Source organism: Neoarius graeffei, chromosome 12, assembly GCF_027579695.1.
Source record: "Neoarius graeffei isolate fNeoGra1 chromosome 12, fNeoGra1.pri, whole genome shotgun sequence".
Classification (NCBI taxonomy): Eukaryota; Metazoa; Chordata; class Actinopteri; order Siluriformes; family Ariidae; genus Neoarius; species Neoarius graeffei.
Genome location: NC_083580.1, coordinates 29,060,851 through 29,079,033, shown reverse-complemented (window position 1 = coordinate 29,079,033; position 18,183 = coordinate 29,060,851). Strand labels below are relative to the sequence as shown.

Sequence of the window (18,183 nt, the reverse complement as noted above, 5' to 3'; positions counted from 1 at the left end):
AGCATTTTGGGGGAATTGGAGTACAAGTATCTGTCCAAAGTTAGCCCTTTTGCTCCTCTATCTGGACCCATAACAGATTCGAAGGATTAGAGAACCAAAAGAGTGTGGCTCTAACTTGGGCTGCTCTGAAGTACCATAGAAGGTTGGGTAATTGCAACCCCCCCCCCATCATAAGGTAGATATAGCAGGGTTAAGCGAAGTCTTGGTCGTCTTTTATTCTAGATGAAATTTGTGAATGTTTTCCTCATAGTAGAGAAAAAGGCTGGTGGGGGAGAAAGAGGAATTGACAAACAAATCAGGGGTCGAAATTAACTTTTGAATGTACTTGCCCTCAGGGCAACCAACCCCAAAAATTTACTTGCCCGCATGCATCAGTTGCCCTACTTTTTTGCAGGTTGACTGGGTAAATAATTTGCATAAAAAGCAATCTGGATGTATATTATAAATGAGTATGCAATAAAATATTTCAACTTGTTTTGCCATTGTTTGATTACTGATTGATAGAAATAAAGTTATAAAACACGTTTGGTGTTTATTTCATCATGATGAACAGTAAAACAACTAGGTATAACTACTAGTATCTTCTATTAAACATGTCAGAACACACATCATGGTCAAGTGTAACTGATCAAATCAGAATTAAAAATCAGTCCAAAAAGACGCTTCGTTCGTTCTAGCCTACGTGACAGTAGCGCCTCGTGTGAATAATCATATGTAGCGCCATCTCGCGAATGGAAGCGTCAACTACCGCAACGAACCAAAGTCAAGGACAAACGAAAGAGAAGACAGGAAAAATAAAGTTTTTGTTCTGTTTCTGTTAGGAATCACAACAACTTAATTTTTCTTGGTAAAATAGACATTCATACACAGTTGTCCGACGGACAACTAGTGATAATTTTATTGTTGCCTGAGTATGAGAATGACTTGCCCATGTCTGTCGGCACATGCTTAATTTTGACCCCTGTAAATACAGAAATTTGGGGAGAATGTTCGTCTTGATGGCATTGATTTTACCTATTAATGTAAGGGGAAGAGACATCCATCTATTCCAAGTATTGTTTACATATGAAACAAATGGGGTCATAGTTATGTGGGATTACGTTTTTTATTTGAGGTGTGAGAATAATCCAAGTATTTAAAGCCGTTTTTAGATACTGTGAAAGGGTGTTGGATTGCTGGATTATTTCTCTCTTTTTCATTGAGGAAGAGTATCGAAGATTTGGACTGATTGACCTTATATCCTGAGAAAGTTCCAAAGTGACTAATCATATTGATCAGATAAGGCATTGTATAAAACCAAGTCTTAACTCTCAAACAGCCTTTTGAAGAAACGAGGACCAGCCAAAATATTCACTTCCCAAAAACGTAACAGTTCTGTTGGGAACAAAGACATTCTGGTCCTCAGTATGTAGCAAGTATACACACGCACCTTAGTTTCTTCCAGCCGGCTGTAAACCTGCCAAAAGTATTTGGTGAAAATGTCTTTTCCAATGGGGCAGCCATTCACACAGATCCTCTCCCTGACTTGCACTAGGTGTGGGGAGCTGAAATGGGACAAATACCCACATCAATAAAACACCAAACCAGAACTGCAACCTCAATAAAATGGTCTTTTCATCCACGCAGTTTTTTTCTTCATATGCACGCAAGACAATTTATAAAAATTTGAAGAAAAATTCAGCTTCAAAATATTGATTATGTGATGGTAAGTAAATTAATGCATATTGTATTTCCATTTGGATATAAATATACCTACTCACTAATTTAACAAAACATCTGAAGGCACATGTCACACACAGACACATGTGCATCAATGTTGCTCGTTAGAGTCTGAAATCCAATGGACTTATAAAGCGTTATATTGCACAACTGTTCTAAACATTCATAACATGGCCTTAGCCACTGCACACAAACGTTCACACGTGCACACAAATCACTCAAATGTTACAGCAGTACAATCTGCTGACTGCCACAGACAAACTGACACACACTGACATCTCATGCTCACATCACACATTCCTTAAAATGTGAGTAAATGTTCGATTTAAGGCATGACTTGAACAGAAGCACACAAATGCACAAAAGTCACATGTACTTTCCAAGTTGCAGTACCTGTACAATCCAGTACGGAAGCCATAGCTCCTCAGAATATTCTCTGCGAAGGCACATGTTGAACCCTGAGAGGACATCATGAAACATCAATCATTTACCACAGAATCTACAGATAATTTCTTGCTCCTGCAATAAAGCAAGATAAATTCATTTCATCACTCCCACCAGGGCTCGAAATTAACTTTTTTTCTTTGTGTCCCCCAGTGGTCCCGAATTCTGTGTTGTATTGTCCCGAATGGAAGCAATAGTGTCCCCATTTTTTTCCTCTCTGAAATAACCAGTGGTTAATATTATCATATGAAGTTACTATTATATTTAACTATGCGATTTTGAACCCTTTATATCATTTTTACAATAAGTCACAAGACACAAGCGACACATGTCCTATACATCATCTACTTCAAAATTAGTTATTGCATTTTCAGTTTATTAAACTTTGGCGATCTCACTGATACTGATAATAGATACCCGTTTATTTAAAGGGGCCAACTAGCTCATTCAGAAAATGTTTCAACTCCCTACATCTGCAGTACACTTTAGTTGAAAATAAGACCCCTTTTATGTTAATTTCATCTACTTATACCTTGAATATCTGTGGGCACTTATAAGGCCAACTTATCATTTTCACCATTACCGTTATCCATAGCCCTGTGATGACCTGGCGACTTGTCCAGGGTGTACCCCGCCTTTCGCCCGTAGTCAGCTGGGATAGGCTCCAGCTTGCCTGCGACCCTGTAGAACAGGATAAAGCGGCTACAGATAATGAGATGAGATCGTTATCCATTTTTATGAACTTTCCGTTATCCATTTTTATGAACTTTCCGTTATCCATTTTTATGAACTTTCCGTTATCCATTTTTATGAACTTTCCGTTATCCATTTTTATGAACTTTCCGTTATCCATTTTTATGAACTTTCGCTGCCGAAACATGGGTGCAAATGTTAGCAACATCAACATAGTGGCAGCAGGTCCGAGCCTAGTTGTGCTGCTGACTGACTAAACTTTCTGAACTAGAAAGACACCAAGAAAACTCACTTATTCTGTTGAACGGTATCTTCCGTCAATATCATCCACATAATTCCTGTTGTATTTTATAACGTGTCTAACAGTGTTCATTCAGTTGCTCGCGTTGCCTGCAGACCAGGCGATGACACTTTGGATCCTGAAGGTCCCGGAGACGTTATGTCTGGGCTTTCAGTTTCTTCCCCGCGGTCGGTCCGCTTCAACCACTTCAGCATTTTTGTTCTGGCAAGAGTCGGCGCAGCGTGTGCGGTAGCAATTCCATTCCAAGTCCATATAATGCGGCCGAAGATTCTAGAACAGAATGCGCTGCTCTGTAGCCTACGGATGCAGTTGCATCGAAAGTGTAGCCACTAATGTATTTTTCGCTGTTAACGTTTTAAAATTAACAAATTAGGTGAATGTCTACGTATGTGTTACGGCTTTGTAAATAATATTAATGTCGAACTTTTTTTCTAGATCTATTTTTTTCCATTGTCCCGGGATTGTCCCAGATATGATAATTTTGTGTCCCGATGACATTTTTTATGGTCCCCGGGACATCGGGACACCGTTAGTTTCGAGCGCTGACTCCCACTATTCATTCATCACTATGATGATGCACTCGCTGAGCTCTTTTTTTAGGAACACTATACTAATACTGTGTCAAGCCTCCCTTTGTTCTCAAAGCAGCCTCAATTCCTCATGGCATGAATTCCACAAAATGTTGGAAACATTCCATTTAGATTCTGGTCCATGTTGATATGATTTGATCATGCAATTCCTGCAGATTTTTCAGGTGCACTTTCATTTTGTGAATTTCCTATTCCATCGCATCCCAAACATGCAGTGGATTCAGATCTGGTGACTGGGAAGGTCACTGAAGAACACTGAACTCATGTTCATGAAACCAGTGCGAGATGACTTACTTTGAGACATGGTGCATTATGATTGTACAGCCATTAGATGATGAGCAAATTGTGGCCATGAAGGGATGCACATGGTCAGCAACAATACTGAAATAAGCTCCCATTGTGCCTTGCGTTCTGTATAAAACATCCAAATGTGGAACGGGGGTCTGGGTTGTTTCGCCTCTTAGCCGGAATGATTGATAACAGAGCCAGTATCTACATCCGTTTAAAGAACGGCCAACATGGCAGGACAGGGGTGTAACATTTTTGACCTTCTATCCAAGACCAACACGATTTCAAATGTCTCCATCTACAGCGTCTAAAGTTCATGAACCTTTCTGCCTCAAATTGCTTCCTACTTTTCTTCACTTTCTCATCCTACATACTTCTGATTGCACAAATCTCTCCACTCTTCCCTCCGTTTCCTGAAAAGCCAGCTCAGCTAAAGGACACTAACATGCTGTAAAAAGGCTATTACTTCCCTCAAACAAATTATTTCATGAAGTGATTACATGTTGCATATAATCCTCAGTAACTTTGTGTTTAAAAAGAGTTGTATAAATGTGCATGGGTAACAAAAGCACCTCAATACTCGATTCACCTGCCGTTATCTTTAAAACAACTCCAGTATGCTCGGGGTACTCGTATTTCTAATGCACAGATACATCACTGCAGGTGCCGACGCTCCATTGTGACATCACGTCTCTGGTTGCAGAACTCCGGCTTACAATTTAAATAAAATGCTAGCTTAAATTCATGCCACCGCAAGTTGGCCTAGTGGTTAGCGTGTCCGCCTCTCAATCGGAAGATCGCGAGTTCTACTCATGGTCGGGTCATACCAAAGACCATCATAAAAATGGTACCTACTGCCGTCTGGCAAGGCACGGTGCAATACAGATGCGAGTGGGGAGTCAAACTTACCAGAGGACTAGCCCCCCACTGTAACCCCAGCTATGTAATAGGCGAGAGGCCGAGGGCTACGGAAACGGAGATCAGCGCCACCCTATGCACCACATGGTGTGGGAAGGACTTAACTTCATGCCAGCTTTATTCGGCTCAGTGTAAACCACTAAAGCCAGAATACTAAGGTGTCTTACACCAATATTACAGAATATCTGTGGAAAAAAAGGCTATAGTCTATAGCATTCAAGCAATGATTGATTTGTATTAATGGGCCCAGAGTGTGCCAAGAAAACATTCTCCACACCATTACGCTACATCCACCAGCCTGGACAGTCGACAAAAGGCAGGTTGGGTCCATGGATTCATGCTGTTGCCACCAAATTCTGACCCTACCATCTTTGTTCCTCAGCATAAATCGAGATTCATCAGAGCAGGCTATGTTTTTCCAGTCTTCAATTGTCCAGTTGCGGTGAGCTTGTGCCCACTGCACCCTTAGCTTTCTGTTCTTTACTGACAGAAGTGGAACCTGACTGTCTTCTGCTGTCGTAGTCCATCTGTCTCAAGGTTCAACATGATGTGCACGCAGATGCTTTTCTGCTCACCACTAATATGCAGAGTGATTATCTGAGTTACTGTAGCCTTTATCAGCTCAAACAAGTAAGGCCATCCTGACCAGTCTCGACCTCTCCAACACAGCACTTCCAACCACATAACTGTTGCTCACTGTTTTTCTATATTGCTCCATTTTGCATAAACTCAAGGAAACATTCTAGAGTTTACGCAAAAGGTGTGTGAAAGTTTCAGAAACCAGCCTGTGTGGCACCAACAATCATCTTGTAATCAAAATCATGACGATCATATTTTCCCCGCATTATGATGGTTGATGAGAAAATTACCCCAAGCTGCTGCCCTGTATTTACAGGATTTTATGCATTGCACTGCTGCCACACGATTGGCTGATCAGATAACTGCTTGAATGACCAGGGGTACAGTTGTTCCAAATAAAACGTTCCATGAATACACGTGTAGCAGTATATTGTAAGATGCAAATCTGAAACTCACTGATAACATTTAAAAAAAAAAAAAGTTTTAAAACAACCGAAAATAAAATGTATATTTTAATGGCTAAAGCTAATTATAACTGGCTCCTCTCAACTACATAACTAAACACACATACAGTTGTGTTAGCATGGGGTTCTTCTAATCCTAGTGAGTGAATGTCAGGACCTTTGACCAGTGCTGTTTTCGTTAACGATGATGAAATGATTTCGTTAACGCACCTTTTTTTCATGACTAAAACGAGACAGTCACACGCTAAACATAACTCTTTGCTCACAAAAATATGACGAGACGTATCTGTTGTTTTCGTTGACGAGACGAAAATGTTAGTGGGTTGGCTATAGGACTATCAAAATGCATGGTGTTTCCTCCAACGGTGTGTGCAATCTGTCTGCCAAATGCTGAAAATATTAGCAATGCACCTGCATCCTGTCCTTGTTTGGTCACACCAGGCATGTACGGGCACAGTGCACACCGGGGCAGCCACACACAGGTCATGGACCATGGCGGCGGCAACGCCAGCACAAGGGCTTGGTGGGCGGAAAAGACGTGATAATTTATGGGCATATTTTACACATAATTCAGCAGAAAATAAAACGGAATGCCTTGTAGCGGGAGACAGAGGTACACGCGGTGGCTATAAACTACATGGCAAGAATACAACCAACCTCAAGAGGCATCTAAAGCTCACCATGCTGCTATTTCTGCAACGCTAAGTTAACGTTACAAAAAGTCCTGTTAACAAATCATGTATACGTTTGCTAGCTTTGGTTAATGTCACTCAACAATTGGTCTGTGATGAATTTCCTATGAAGTTTTCCAAAACACTGTGACCTGGCGAAAATGAATGGGACCGCTAGCTTCATGCTAAAGTTGGCTTGGTTAATATTCAATTAACATGTCATGAGTAAAACTTGTCCTGCATGGATTTTTGGTGGGACAGCAACTGAATGCTTTGTCATATATTGACCCATATTTGAGTTACTGTGAAACACATGGGGGGAAATGTAACTTTTCAGACCTGTTGTTGTGCCTTAATGTGTAAATGAGCAGCAGCACACCTGGCTACTCTAACATTAGCAGCATGTTTAGCCATCATATTTACATTAACGGGCAGCGGTCATCTTCTAGTTGTGTGTTCATCATGACATGTTTGTGCTCCATCAACGCATTGCGACATGTTAAACAGAGGCAGAAACACGAGTCTGTGAACAATGGAGCATGCACACTAGAGAGCGTTTATGTAGAGCGCATACACACGACAGCGTTTACACTGCAAAAAATATCTTAGCAAGTGAAAATATCTTGAATAGTTGAAACGATCTAGCATTTCTTATTAGAAGAATACAAGACACCAATTTTGAGATTATTAAACCTAGTTCTAGATTACAACCAACGTATTCTAAGATGTCTTACCAAGTGTAATTATCTTACTGCACTGGCAGATTATTTCACTTGATTATAGTCTAAATGTTCTCAAATTTATTTTTTCCTTATATTAGGATGGCTAGTTTTTGCAGTGAATGCAGAGAGCATACACACTAGAGGGCGTTTATGCAGAGAGCATACACACTAGAGGGCGTTTATGCAGAGAGCATACACACTAGAGGGCGTTTATGCAGAGAGCATACACACTAGAGGGCGTTTATGCAGAGAGCATACACACTAGAGGGCGTTTATGCAGAGAGCATACACACTAGAGGGCGTTTATGCAGAGAGCATACACACTAGAGGGCGTTTATGCAGAGAGCATACACACTAGAGGGCGTTTATGCAGAGAGCATACACACTAGAGGGCGTTTATGCAGAGAGCATACACACTAGAGGGCGTTTATGCAGAGAGCATACACACTAGAGGGCGTTTATGCAGAGAGCATACACACTAGAGGGCGTTTATGCAGAGAGCATACACACTAGAGGGCGTTTATGCAGAGAGCATACACACTAGAGGGCGTTTATGCAGAGAGCATACACACTAGAGGGCGTTTATGCAGAGAGCATACACACTAGAGGGCGTTTATGCAGAGAGCATACACACTAGAGGGCGTTTATGCAGAGAGCATACACACTAGAGGGCGTTTATGCAGAGAGCATACACACTAGAGCTTGGGTGGCCAACCCGCGGCTCGCGAGCCGCATGCGGCTCTTTGCCCGGTGTCATGCGGCTCTTACGTTCATATCGAAGTTTGTGGTTTTGTTTTGTTTTTTATGTGCGTGTGCGCTTTGCTTGAGTTCAGTATGGTATTTTCGTCAAATACATCTTCGCTTTGCTTGGGTATATTACGGTATTTTCAGGTCATGTCAAATGCGCATGTGCGTGAGATAATCACTAAGTTTTTGGGCAAGGTGTATCTTGTGTCAAGTAGCCTCTCAAAATGGCAATGAAAAAATGCACAGCAAAACGAAAATATGAAGAACATAGGACATTTTTAACAGAGTGGGAGAGTTTATACTTTTTTGTTGAACGTAATGGCAAGCCATTCTGCCTTATATGTCAGTCGTCATTAGCTCATTTCAAAGCTTCCCGCCTCCTTGAATAAGCAAGGAGCCAGATATGCAACACTAATTGAAAACCTGCACGAAAGCTTTGTAACCCGGTTCCGTGATATACAACTGAAAAGGCCACAGATTACGTTCCTCGTCGACCCATTCAATGCGGAGATGGACTGTTTGAAAGCCCCGCTTGTCACAGATGAGGCTGCGGCTGAGTTGGAGATGATCGATCTTCGTGAGGAAGACCAACTGAAACCTGTTTTAAGGGAAGGCACCATTGAGTTTTGGAAAAAAGTGTGCCATTGGAAAAATACCCGAATGTGAAACAGGCTGCACTTAAGATACTGTCAATGTTTGGGTCAGCATACGTCTGCGAGTCTGTGTTCTCTACCATGAAACACGTGAAGTCAAAGCATCGTTCTGTTCTGACTGACACCCATGTGAAAGAACTGCTTCGAGTGGCAACGACGGAATACAAGCCAGAGGATTTGAAGAGGATTGTTCAAGGCAAGGAATGTCAGAAGTCCCACTAAGCAACATGCATAGTAAGTGCACACAATATTGATTGCTGTAAATGACTGGCCTGTGGTATTAGTACTGACTGAAGGAGTAAATTTCTCTCATGTTGGCATGTGACATTTACTATTAATCTGGCTGAGCAGAGGTGCATGTTGAGCATGTGTGTCTGTGAGGGAGAGAGAGAGCGAGGGGGGTCACATGTATGGTACACATGTGTGGTCATGTGTATGGTGTGGCTTTTTTTTGGTAATGCCATGAGTCCCACTAAGCAGCATGCATAGTAAGTGCACACAATGTTCATTGTTAAAAATGACTGGCCTCAGCCTGTGGTCTTAGTACTGTAGGAGTAAATATGTTGGTGTGTGACATTTACCATTAATCTGGCTGAGCAGAGGTGTGTGTGTGTGTGTGAGAGAGAGAGAGAGGAAGGGATGGGTGATGTTCGTGTGCCCATGTGTATGATGTGGCTCTTTGCGGTAATACAGTAAAAAATGTGACTCTTGGTCTCCAACTGGTTGGCCACCCCTGCACTAGAGGGTGTTTATGTAGAGAGCATACACACTAGAGGGCGTTTATGTAGACAGCATACACACTAGAGGGCGTTTATGTAGAGAGCATACACACTAGAGGGCGTTTATGTAGAGAGCATACACACTAGAGGGCGTTTATGTAGAGAGCATACACACTAGAGGGCGTTTATGTAGAGAGCATACACACTAGAGGGCGTTTATGTAGAGAGCATGTTATGCACAACCTGTCAACCTCGATTACAATTTCCTATCTCTGTATTGGCCTAATTTAATGTTTTAAAGTAATTATTTTTTCGACTAAAATGAATGACTAAAACTGGACTAAAACCCTTTTAGTTTTCGTCGACTAAAACTAGACCAAAACTATCAAGGATAGAATTGACTAAAATGTGACTAAAACTAATAAGCATTTCGTCCAAAAGACTAAGACTAAATCAAAAATGGCTGCCAAAAACAACACTGCCCTTGACACAAACCAAACATACGGGCATTTGGTCCTTGTAAAATACTGAACTCATGTTTGCACAAAATTTACCTTTCCCTTTGTTCCAGTTACATGAATGATGTTGAGATGATCCAGTTCCTCCACCTGGAAAAAGCAACATACCTGTGAATTTTGAGGTCAATCAACTTTTCATTTCACGGTCTATTGTACGCACAAGGACTTACAATTGTCTAATGACTTATGGAACTCAAGCATGCGTGCAATGCAGAATCCACAATGACATTAATAATGATTACTGCAATACACTGCATAATGGTTGTGGCAGAATGATTGTGTGTGGTCAGTGAGCCAGTGTTATGGAACGTGTTGAGTGCACAATCTCTCGCTTGCTCATCTGGAAAATCTACAACAGTAGATCTCCACAGGCGGCCAAAATTATCTTACTCCAGGCCCTCCAATCTGCAGCTGTGCATCGGATTTCTTCGACAGTTGATGGACAAAGTCTTTGCTATGTATTGGTGGTACAGCCACTGCCATCCTGTTCTAATACATTTTCCATGTGTGGGATTGTAGAGACCCAATTGTTGGTTAAGCTCTGTAGGACCTTTTCTTAGGCAATGTTCAAGGAACCTCAGCTGACTGTGTTGAAATGCATTTTGCATGAAAGAATTTTACCATGAGGCCTGAACGCTGCAGGAAGTTCCTCATGGCCTGGAGCTGGACTTGGGGGTGAGCTCGCTCTCTGCGTACCTGCTCCAGGGCACTGGCATTGGTTTGTAGTGTGTTCAGGGTGCAAATGGCATCCTTCAGGAGTGAAAGAAACAGAAAATGAAAGCTTGCACATCAGGCAATCATCTAAACATCCCCCTGTCACAAAGATATGGCCATGATACACAGACATGCACAACAGATGTTCAGAGTGTCCTCATGAATTTAAAGAGAAAAAAAAAGGAACAGAATAAAAATGGGAGATTCTCAAAGTTGTGTGCCGCATTGTATGTAGAATACACAGAAAATATCCCAACATAAGATTGTGCTGCATTGTCCACCACTCAAACAAACTATGCCAAATGCAAAAGGTGCCATTACTCAAATGACATCAGTCCCGTTTATCTAAAGCTAAGGTCACACTACAGCTTGCGATGCTTTGCGATGGGTTACCAATGAAAAGGAGGCGTTTTGGTGACAACGCATGGCGATATACACGGAGTGCAGAATTATTAGGCAAGTTGTATTTTTGAGGATTAGTTTTATTATTGAACAACAACTATGTTCTCAATCAAACAAAAAGACTCATAAATATCAAAGCTGAATATGTATGGAAGTTAGAGTGGGGTGTTTTTAGTTTTGGCCATTTTAGGAGAATATGTATGTGTTCAGGTAACTTTCACTGTGCAGAATTATTAGGCAACTTAATAAAAACCAAATATGTAGCCATTTCACTTATTTATTTTCACCAGGTACACTGATATGACAACTCCAGATTTGCTAATAAACATATCTAACATTCAAACACAAAACAAAAACAAATCAGTGACCAATATAGCCACCCTTCTTCATGAGGACACTCAAAAGCCTTCCATCCATAGATTCTGTCAATTTCTTTATCTGTTCACGACCAAAATTGTGTGCAGCAGCAACCACGGCCTCCCAGACGCTGTTCAGAGAGGTGTACTGTTTTCCCTCTTTGTAGACCTCATGTTTTATAATGGACCACAGGTTCTCTATGGGGTTTAGGTCAGGTGAACAAGGGGGCCATGTCATTATTTTTTTCACCTTTCAGACCTTTACTGGCTAGCCACGCAGTGGAGTATTTGGACGCATGAGATGGAGCATTATCCTGCATGAAAATCATGTTCTTCTTGAAAGATGCTGACTTTTTCCTATACCACTGCTTGAAGAAGGTTTCTTCCAGGAACTGGCAGTAGGTCTGGGAGTTGAGTTTGAGTCCATCCTCAACTCGAAAAGGTCCAACAAGCTCGTCTTTGATGATACCAGCCCATAGCAGTACTCCACCTCCACCTTGCTGGCGTCTGAGTCAGAGTGGAGCTCTGTGCCCATTACTGATCCAGCCACAGGCCCATTCATCTGGCCCATCAAGAGTCACTCTCATCTCATCAGACCACAGCACCTTAGAAAAATCAGTCTTAAGATATTTCTTGGCCCAGTCTTGACGTTTTATCTTGTGTGCCTTACTCAGTGGTGGTCGTTTTTCAGCCTTCCTTACCTTGGCCATGTCCCTCAGTATTGCACACCTTGTACTCTTTGACACTCCAGGAATGTTGCAACTCTGGAATATGGCAGAACTGGATGCTAATGGCTGCTTGTTAGCTTCACGCTTGATTTTCCGCAGATCATGTGCAGTTATTTTGCGCCTTTTTTTTCCCCACACGCTTCTTTCGACCCTGTTGACTATTTGCAATGAAACGCTTGATTGTTTGGTGATCACGTTTCAACATCTTCACAATTTCAAGAGTGCTGCATCCGTCTGCAAGACATCTCACAATTTTATACTTTTCAAAGTCTGTCAGATCTCTCTTCTGACCCATTTTGCCAGAGGAAAAGAGGTTGCCTAATAATTATGCACACCTGATATAGGGTGTTGATGTCATTAGACCACACCCCCTCTCATTACACAGATGCACAGCACCTGATATACTTAATTGGTAGTAGGCTTTCAAGCCTAAACAGCTTGGAGTGGGACAACATGCATTAAAAGGATGTTGTGGTCAAAATACTCACTTGCCTAATAATTCTGCACTCAGTGTACAGACGAGCTAAAAGTTGTGGTCACACAGCAGGCAAACACTTGACTGTGACACCTGCATGTGCTTGAGTGGTCACACTCACTCACAGAACCCAATCGTTACGAGAAACACCTTGTGCTTAAATCAGCACCCGCATATAAGAACACCGAGGCTTTGTGAAGTAATATCACCGTCACCTTTGTTTCTAGCCATGTTTATGACTCTGCTTTTGGTTGTGCTTTGTTACTTGCCTCACATTTTGCATTTCTAAACATTATACCTACTAATAAACTCTTCCTGCACTGAGATCCATCTACTGCTACATACCTGGCAGAATACTTAAACTCTCTATGAAAACCGCATCCTTATATGTGCATGCTGGTTGCACTCAAATCAGCATTAGGTGTTTCCCATATGACTGGGTCCCAAGCGCATGCACAACGTGTGCTGAAAGATCCCCAAAGGTAAATGCACTTTTCAAGTCTTGGTGAAGGTTAGGCTATGCCGAGTTGCTGTGTTGATGAGGCTCCCATGAGCATTGGGAACATGGATTTGAGACAAATGCATCAAGAGGCTCAAAGAAGGTTCCTTGAGCTACAGGAAATATTCCTAAACCCACCTGTGAGTATTCGCTGCTTAGTTTGCCGGCGAAAACATCGCCCCCAAATTTCAGAATATGCACTGAAATTTCTCATGACATTCCCCCCCACTCAAGGCAGAGACACACCAAAGCAACTCACAAAGCTCGGAGAACAAATGCCATGTATTGCATGATTGATGGTGATGCTAACAATTTTTCATCGCCAAGTATTCACAAACTAGTGTGACCAAGGCCTAAATGAGACATGAAGATAGTACAACCCGCCAGACATGACTTGTTTCAGCAGTATCCGGTGGTTTAGCCCCATCTTCAACTTACGCCCATGATTGATCATTGTAGATTTAAAGAGCACAGGGGTTTTTTTTTTTCTTCACCTTTATTGGATAGGACAGTGTAGAGACAGGAAGTGAGCGGGAGAGAGAGACAGGGAGGGATCGGGAAATGACCTCGGGCCGGAATCGAACCCGGGTCCCCGGATTTGTGGTATGGCGCCTTATCCACCTGAGCCACGACACCCCCAGGGTTTTTTTTTAAAGGAAACTTTGAACTTCAAGTTTTTGACTGGAATTTCATTTGACTTATGTAAACTAATTTAAAGCAGCTAGTTAAAGAAACTCTGACTAGCTTACCAAATCAAATCAAGGGTTCGCATGTTTAAATATGCCAACTCAACAGAGAGGTTTCAAAGGACATTCTAAAGAGCCGAACATCATTCTAAGAATATTCTGGTTCGCCGGTTCTAATTAGGGGCGAAGTCGAATTCTCATCAGAATCAAGTTTATTGCCAAGTCTGTTCTCACATACAAGGAATTTGATTCGGTGATTGGCGCTTGAACAGTTAAGATAAAATAATTTTTAAAATATACAAAAAGTAGTTATATAAACAGGATAAAAAAATAAGATTCTAAAATATACAAATTCGAAAAATAGACATATTTAAGGAGTATGTGCATGGGTTGTTTCGAAGTCCAAGCTGTACAGTATGTCCCGGAATGTGCAAAAACTAATTGCCAGTCGGAGCGTTAACTCAAAGCTGATAAATTACTGCTATCGGTGCCTTAGAAAGCAAAATTATGATCCAATTTTGTTCAATTCAATAATGGGGCTAAAAACACCTGAAGATGAGGCTAATACACTAGGAGCTAAACCACCGTAATTCGTTTCAGCGACCTGCAGCTTGTTTACATAAACTATAATGAAACAATTTCTTTGGTTTTTACAATTATAAATAAAGTTGGTTTGTTTCAAACTCGCTGGCGTCAAGCCAATTTAGCAACCTCCACAAGCACGTGGCCGGGGCAAAACACGAGCCTCTGACCGTTTTATCTGAATTTCTGTCAGGACTGAAATGTGACCTGAGGTTTCATCCTCAATCTGATGCTCGCTTATCAAATAATCCGACGACAATACACTGTTTGAAACGCCGCCATGATTCTCGGCTGACGCAACATTACCGTATCTTAGCTTCCAATTTTCTATTACCAGTGAAAGGCCAAACAAAATTAGCCATACCTTTAAATATACAGAATGTTATCTATCTACTAGAAATAGATGAAGTTACCCAAGATGCTCTGCTTAAACGCTTGACTTATTTTATAAACACTCACTTATGACGATACCTTATTATTCTTCCCTCTCCAGCTAATGACCTACCTGATAGTCCATTCTCCTGTAGCTCGGGGCGGCTTTAGTGCTGGATAACCTCAAAGGCAGCTCCGTGACGTTCAACCCCTTTACGTTATGCGGGAAACTACGAAACACAGTAAAGCACCCGCGCACGCTCACCAGCAGTGCTGTCATTACGAACGGCCACGTGAGCACAGGAAGGCAGGACCAAAACGACGAAATATGGGAGTAAGGGGGACGTCCTCCTGTCGGTACAGGCTGCTGTCGTTAATGCCAAAAGGAAAAAGAAAAGAAAAACAAACAGAATCAAGACCAAAAGTCTTGGAATCCGTTAAAATAATTCGTTGCAAATGTCACCGATAAAGATAATTTTACACATCGCGCTGTGTAATGTGATATAGCATCTGTAAATTTCATGAAAAGTTAAGTCATTTTGTGCAGCACAGTTCCTCCAAATATTAACACAGCTGCCATTTAGATCGTGAAATCACACCACACAAATTCTAGTTCAGTAGTATAATAACGCCGTCGTGCAAAACAAGCCCGTACTTAAAAACAGTCAGCGTTTCATATGCAGCGCTACCACACGCGTACTAATTATTACTTCTACAGCTTTACGACGTGTTTTAAACTAACAAGACCAACATCGCCACCTATTGGCCTGGATGCTTCAGTAAACTACCCCTGATCTCCACATAAAATATCTGGAGAGCTCATTGACCGCTGGAGTGAAGCGTCCAAGCTGCCATTTTACCACACCCGTCACGTGTATTTGGCTTGTGTTAAAGCACTACGGTGAGTTTCCCAAAAGCCTCTTAACACTAAGAGCGTCTTAACTAGGAGAGAGAGTTCATTGTGCCGCGCCCTCTACCACTGAATGATGATCTTTGTGCTGCGATGCTTTTGGGAAACCCACCCCTGAGCTCTATATAAAATATGGAGAGCTCATAGTCTATTTCCCGCTGTAGAGACGAGTGAAGCCATCTGGCCGCCATCTTACCATTCACATCACGTGTATTTGGCTTATGCGTTAAACCGTCGTATCGGATCAAATTTGCCCCAAGAAAGTATTTCCTGATTTTTCCCCCCTTTCCTTAACTCCTCTTATTTTCCAAATTTTATTCACATTCCCTACATATCTTTTATAGCACTCCTCTTCATTATTTTTTTCCTTTTCCAGTTTAGTCTCTGATTTTTTTTGAACGGCTTTTTTATTACTATATTTTTACAGATATTATTTCAGTTTTTCTTTGTACAGGAAATCATATATCGGACGCCGTCTGGGAAATAGGGTGACCATTTCCATAACACCAAAAAGGAGGACATTATTTGGACGAGGGGTCTGGGGGCCCTCCCCCCAAAAATTTTGTATTTCTTAGATGCAATTTCCTGCATTCTAATCAATTTTAGGGTGAATAATGGCAAATCCCATCTGATTCATAGCCCTCAAATTTTTATGTAAACCACAGTGGCAAGATTGAGAATGGATTATTTTTATGCAAGTCACTCAAGTTTGGTGAAATCAACATCGCAATTTTGTAGGGTTAAAGATTATGATTGTGGGGAAAAAAGAGTAAGGTCAAAGCATTCATAGTATTTATTATAATTCATGTATTAGCTCGGCGGCACGGTGGTGTAGTGGTTAGCGCTGTCACCTCACAGCAAGAAGGTCCAGGTTCGAGCCCCGTGGCCGGCGAGGGCCTTTCTGTGTGGAGTTTGCATGTTCTCCCCATGTCTGCGTGGGTTTCCTCCGGGTGCTCCGGTTGTCCCCATAGTCCAAAGACATGCAGGTTAAGTTAACTGGTGACTCTAAATTGACCGTAGGTGTGAATGTGAGTGTGAATGGTTGTCTGTGTCTATGTGTCAGCCCTGTGATGACCTGGCGATTTGTCCAGGGTGTACCCCGCCTTTTGCCCGTAGTCAGCTGGGATAGGCTCCAGCTTGCCTGCGACCCTGTAGAACAGGATAAAGCGGCTAGAGATAATGAGATGAGACACAGTATTTATATTTATTAAAAACATTGTGGAGTTAACAAACCACTGAAATTAAACTTAAGGTGCTGAGTACCAAAAAGCACAACATTTGTAGATTCTCAAAGAACAAATAAGCAACATAACCAGCAACATTATAAAACGTTTTAAAACAGTATATCATGCTTCAGTCTTTCAGTGTCTTCAGAATTCGTAGGTGTCTTTGTGTGTGTGTGTGTGTGTGTGAGTGAGTGAGTGAGAGAGAGAGAGAGAGAGAGAGAGAGAGAGAGAGAGAACAGTCAGTAGCCAACAAGGCACGGGCCAGGAAGATCATCAAAGGATAGAGCGCAACGTGTTCTAGAACGCAACGCCTCGCGGTGCGGAGTTCGCATTGCATGCCAAAAAACATCGAGCCATAGACTCTTTATTGTAGATTACTAGTGTGCAGCACAGATCTGCAGTTTCCCTACAAAACATTATTCTAGAACTCTGCTCTTCCAGTCTGGCAAGTCGATATTATATAATTCCGCTTATCGTCTCTAAAAGGAGGACAAATGTGCGTCCGGCTTGATGCTGCGCCGGACGCCGGACAAGACATTGAAAAGACGGACGGTCTGGCCTAAAGCCGGACATCTGGCCACCCTACTGGGAAATAAGCCATTGACCGGGAAATATGACCAACCCTGATTTAACAGTACTTATCAATATACTTGCACTCCATTTAAACTATAATCATGTAGTTAAAACAGACAATCATTCCCATTTTATCAATTTGTGCAAGTGTGCGGGACATAAGTATATGATCTACATTGTCAATTGTGCTTAGCCTTAGGTAAATGAAAATAACTACTGACCAAACTAGAACAATAACATATCGCTTTTTATTTGCATCCCTCACTGCCATTTCTGCCCAAGGCCATGGTCCTTATTTCATTGAGGCTATTGAGGCTAATTTACTCAGTTCATTTTTCTTTTTGAATTTGAGCCTTTGAGCTGGGCGGCACGGTGGTGTAGTGGTTAGCGCTGTCGCCTCACAGCAAGAAGGTCCTGGGTTCGAGCCCCGGGGCTGGCGAGGGCCTTTCTGTGCGGAGTTTGCATGTTCTCCCCGTGTCCGCGTGGGTTTCCTCCGGGTGCTCCGGTTTCCCCCACAGTCCAAAGACATGCAGGTTAGGTTAACTGGTGACTCTGAATTGACCGTGGGTGTGGATGTGAGTGTGAGTGGTTGTCTGTGTCTCTGTGTCGGCCCTGTGATGACCTGGCGACTTGT

The 18,183-nt window shown here is 42.0% G+C and overlaps 1 protein-coding gene across 1 annotated transcript in view; it reads right to left on the bottom strand.

The window, feature by feature from the left end:
- Positions 1-15,554, bottom strand: part of fpgs (folylpolyglutamate synthase) — a 62,085-nt gene extending 46,531 nt beyond the window's left edge. Inside the window, 5 exon segments of the mRNA XM_060934853.1 lie at positions 1,430-1,544; positions 2,113-2,177; positions 10,063-10,116; positions 10,648-10,776; positions 14,974-15,554. Of these exon segments, the coding sequence (XP_060790836.1) occupies positions 1,430-1,544; positions 2,113-2,177; positions 10,063-10,116; positions 10,648-10,776; positions 14,974-15,120 (510 nt within the window). The 5' untranslated portion in view covers positions 15,121-15,554.
- Positions 15,555-18,183: the final 2,629 nt, after the last annotated feature.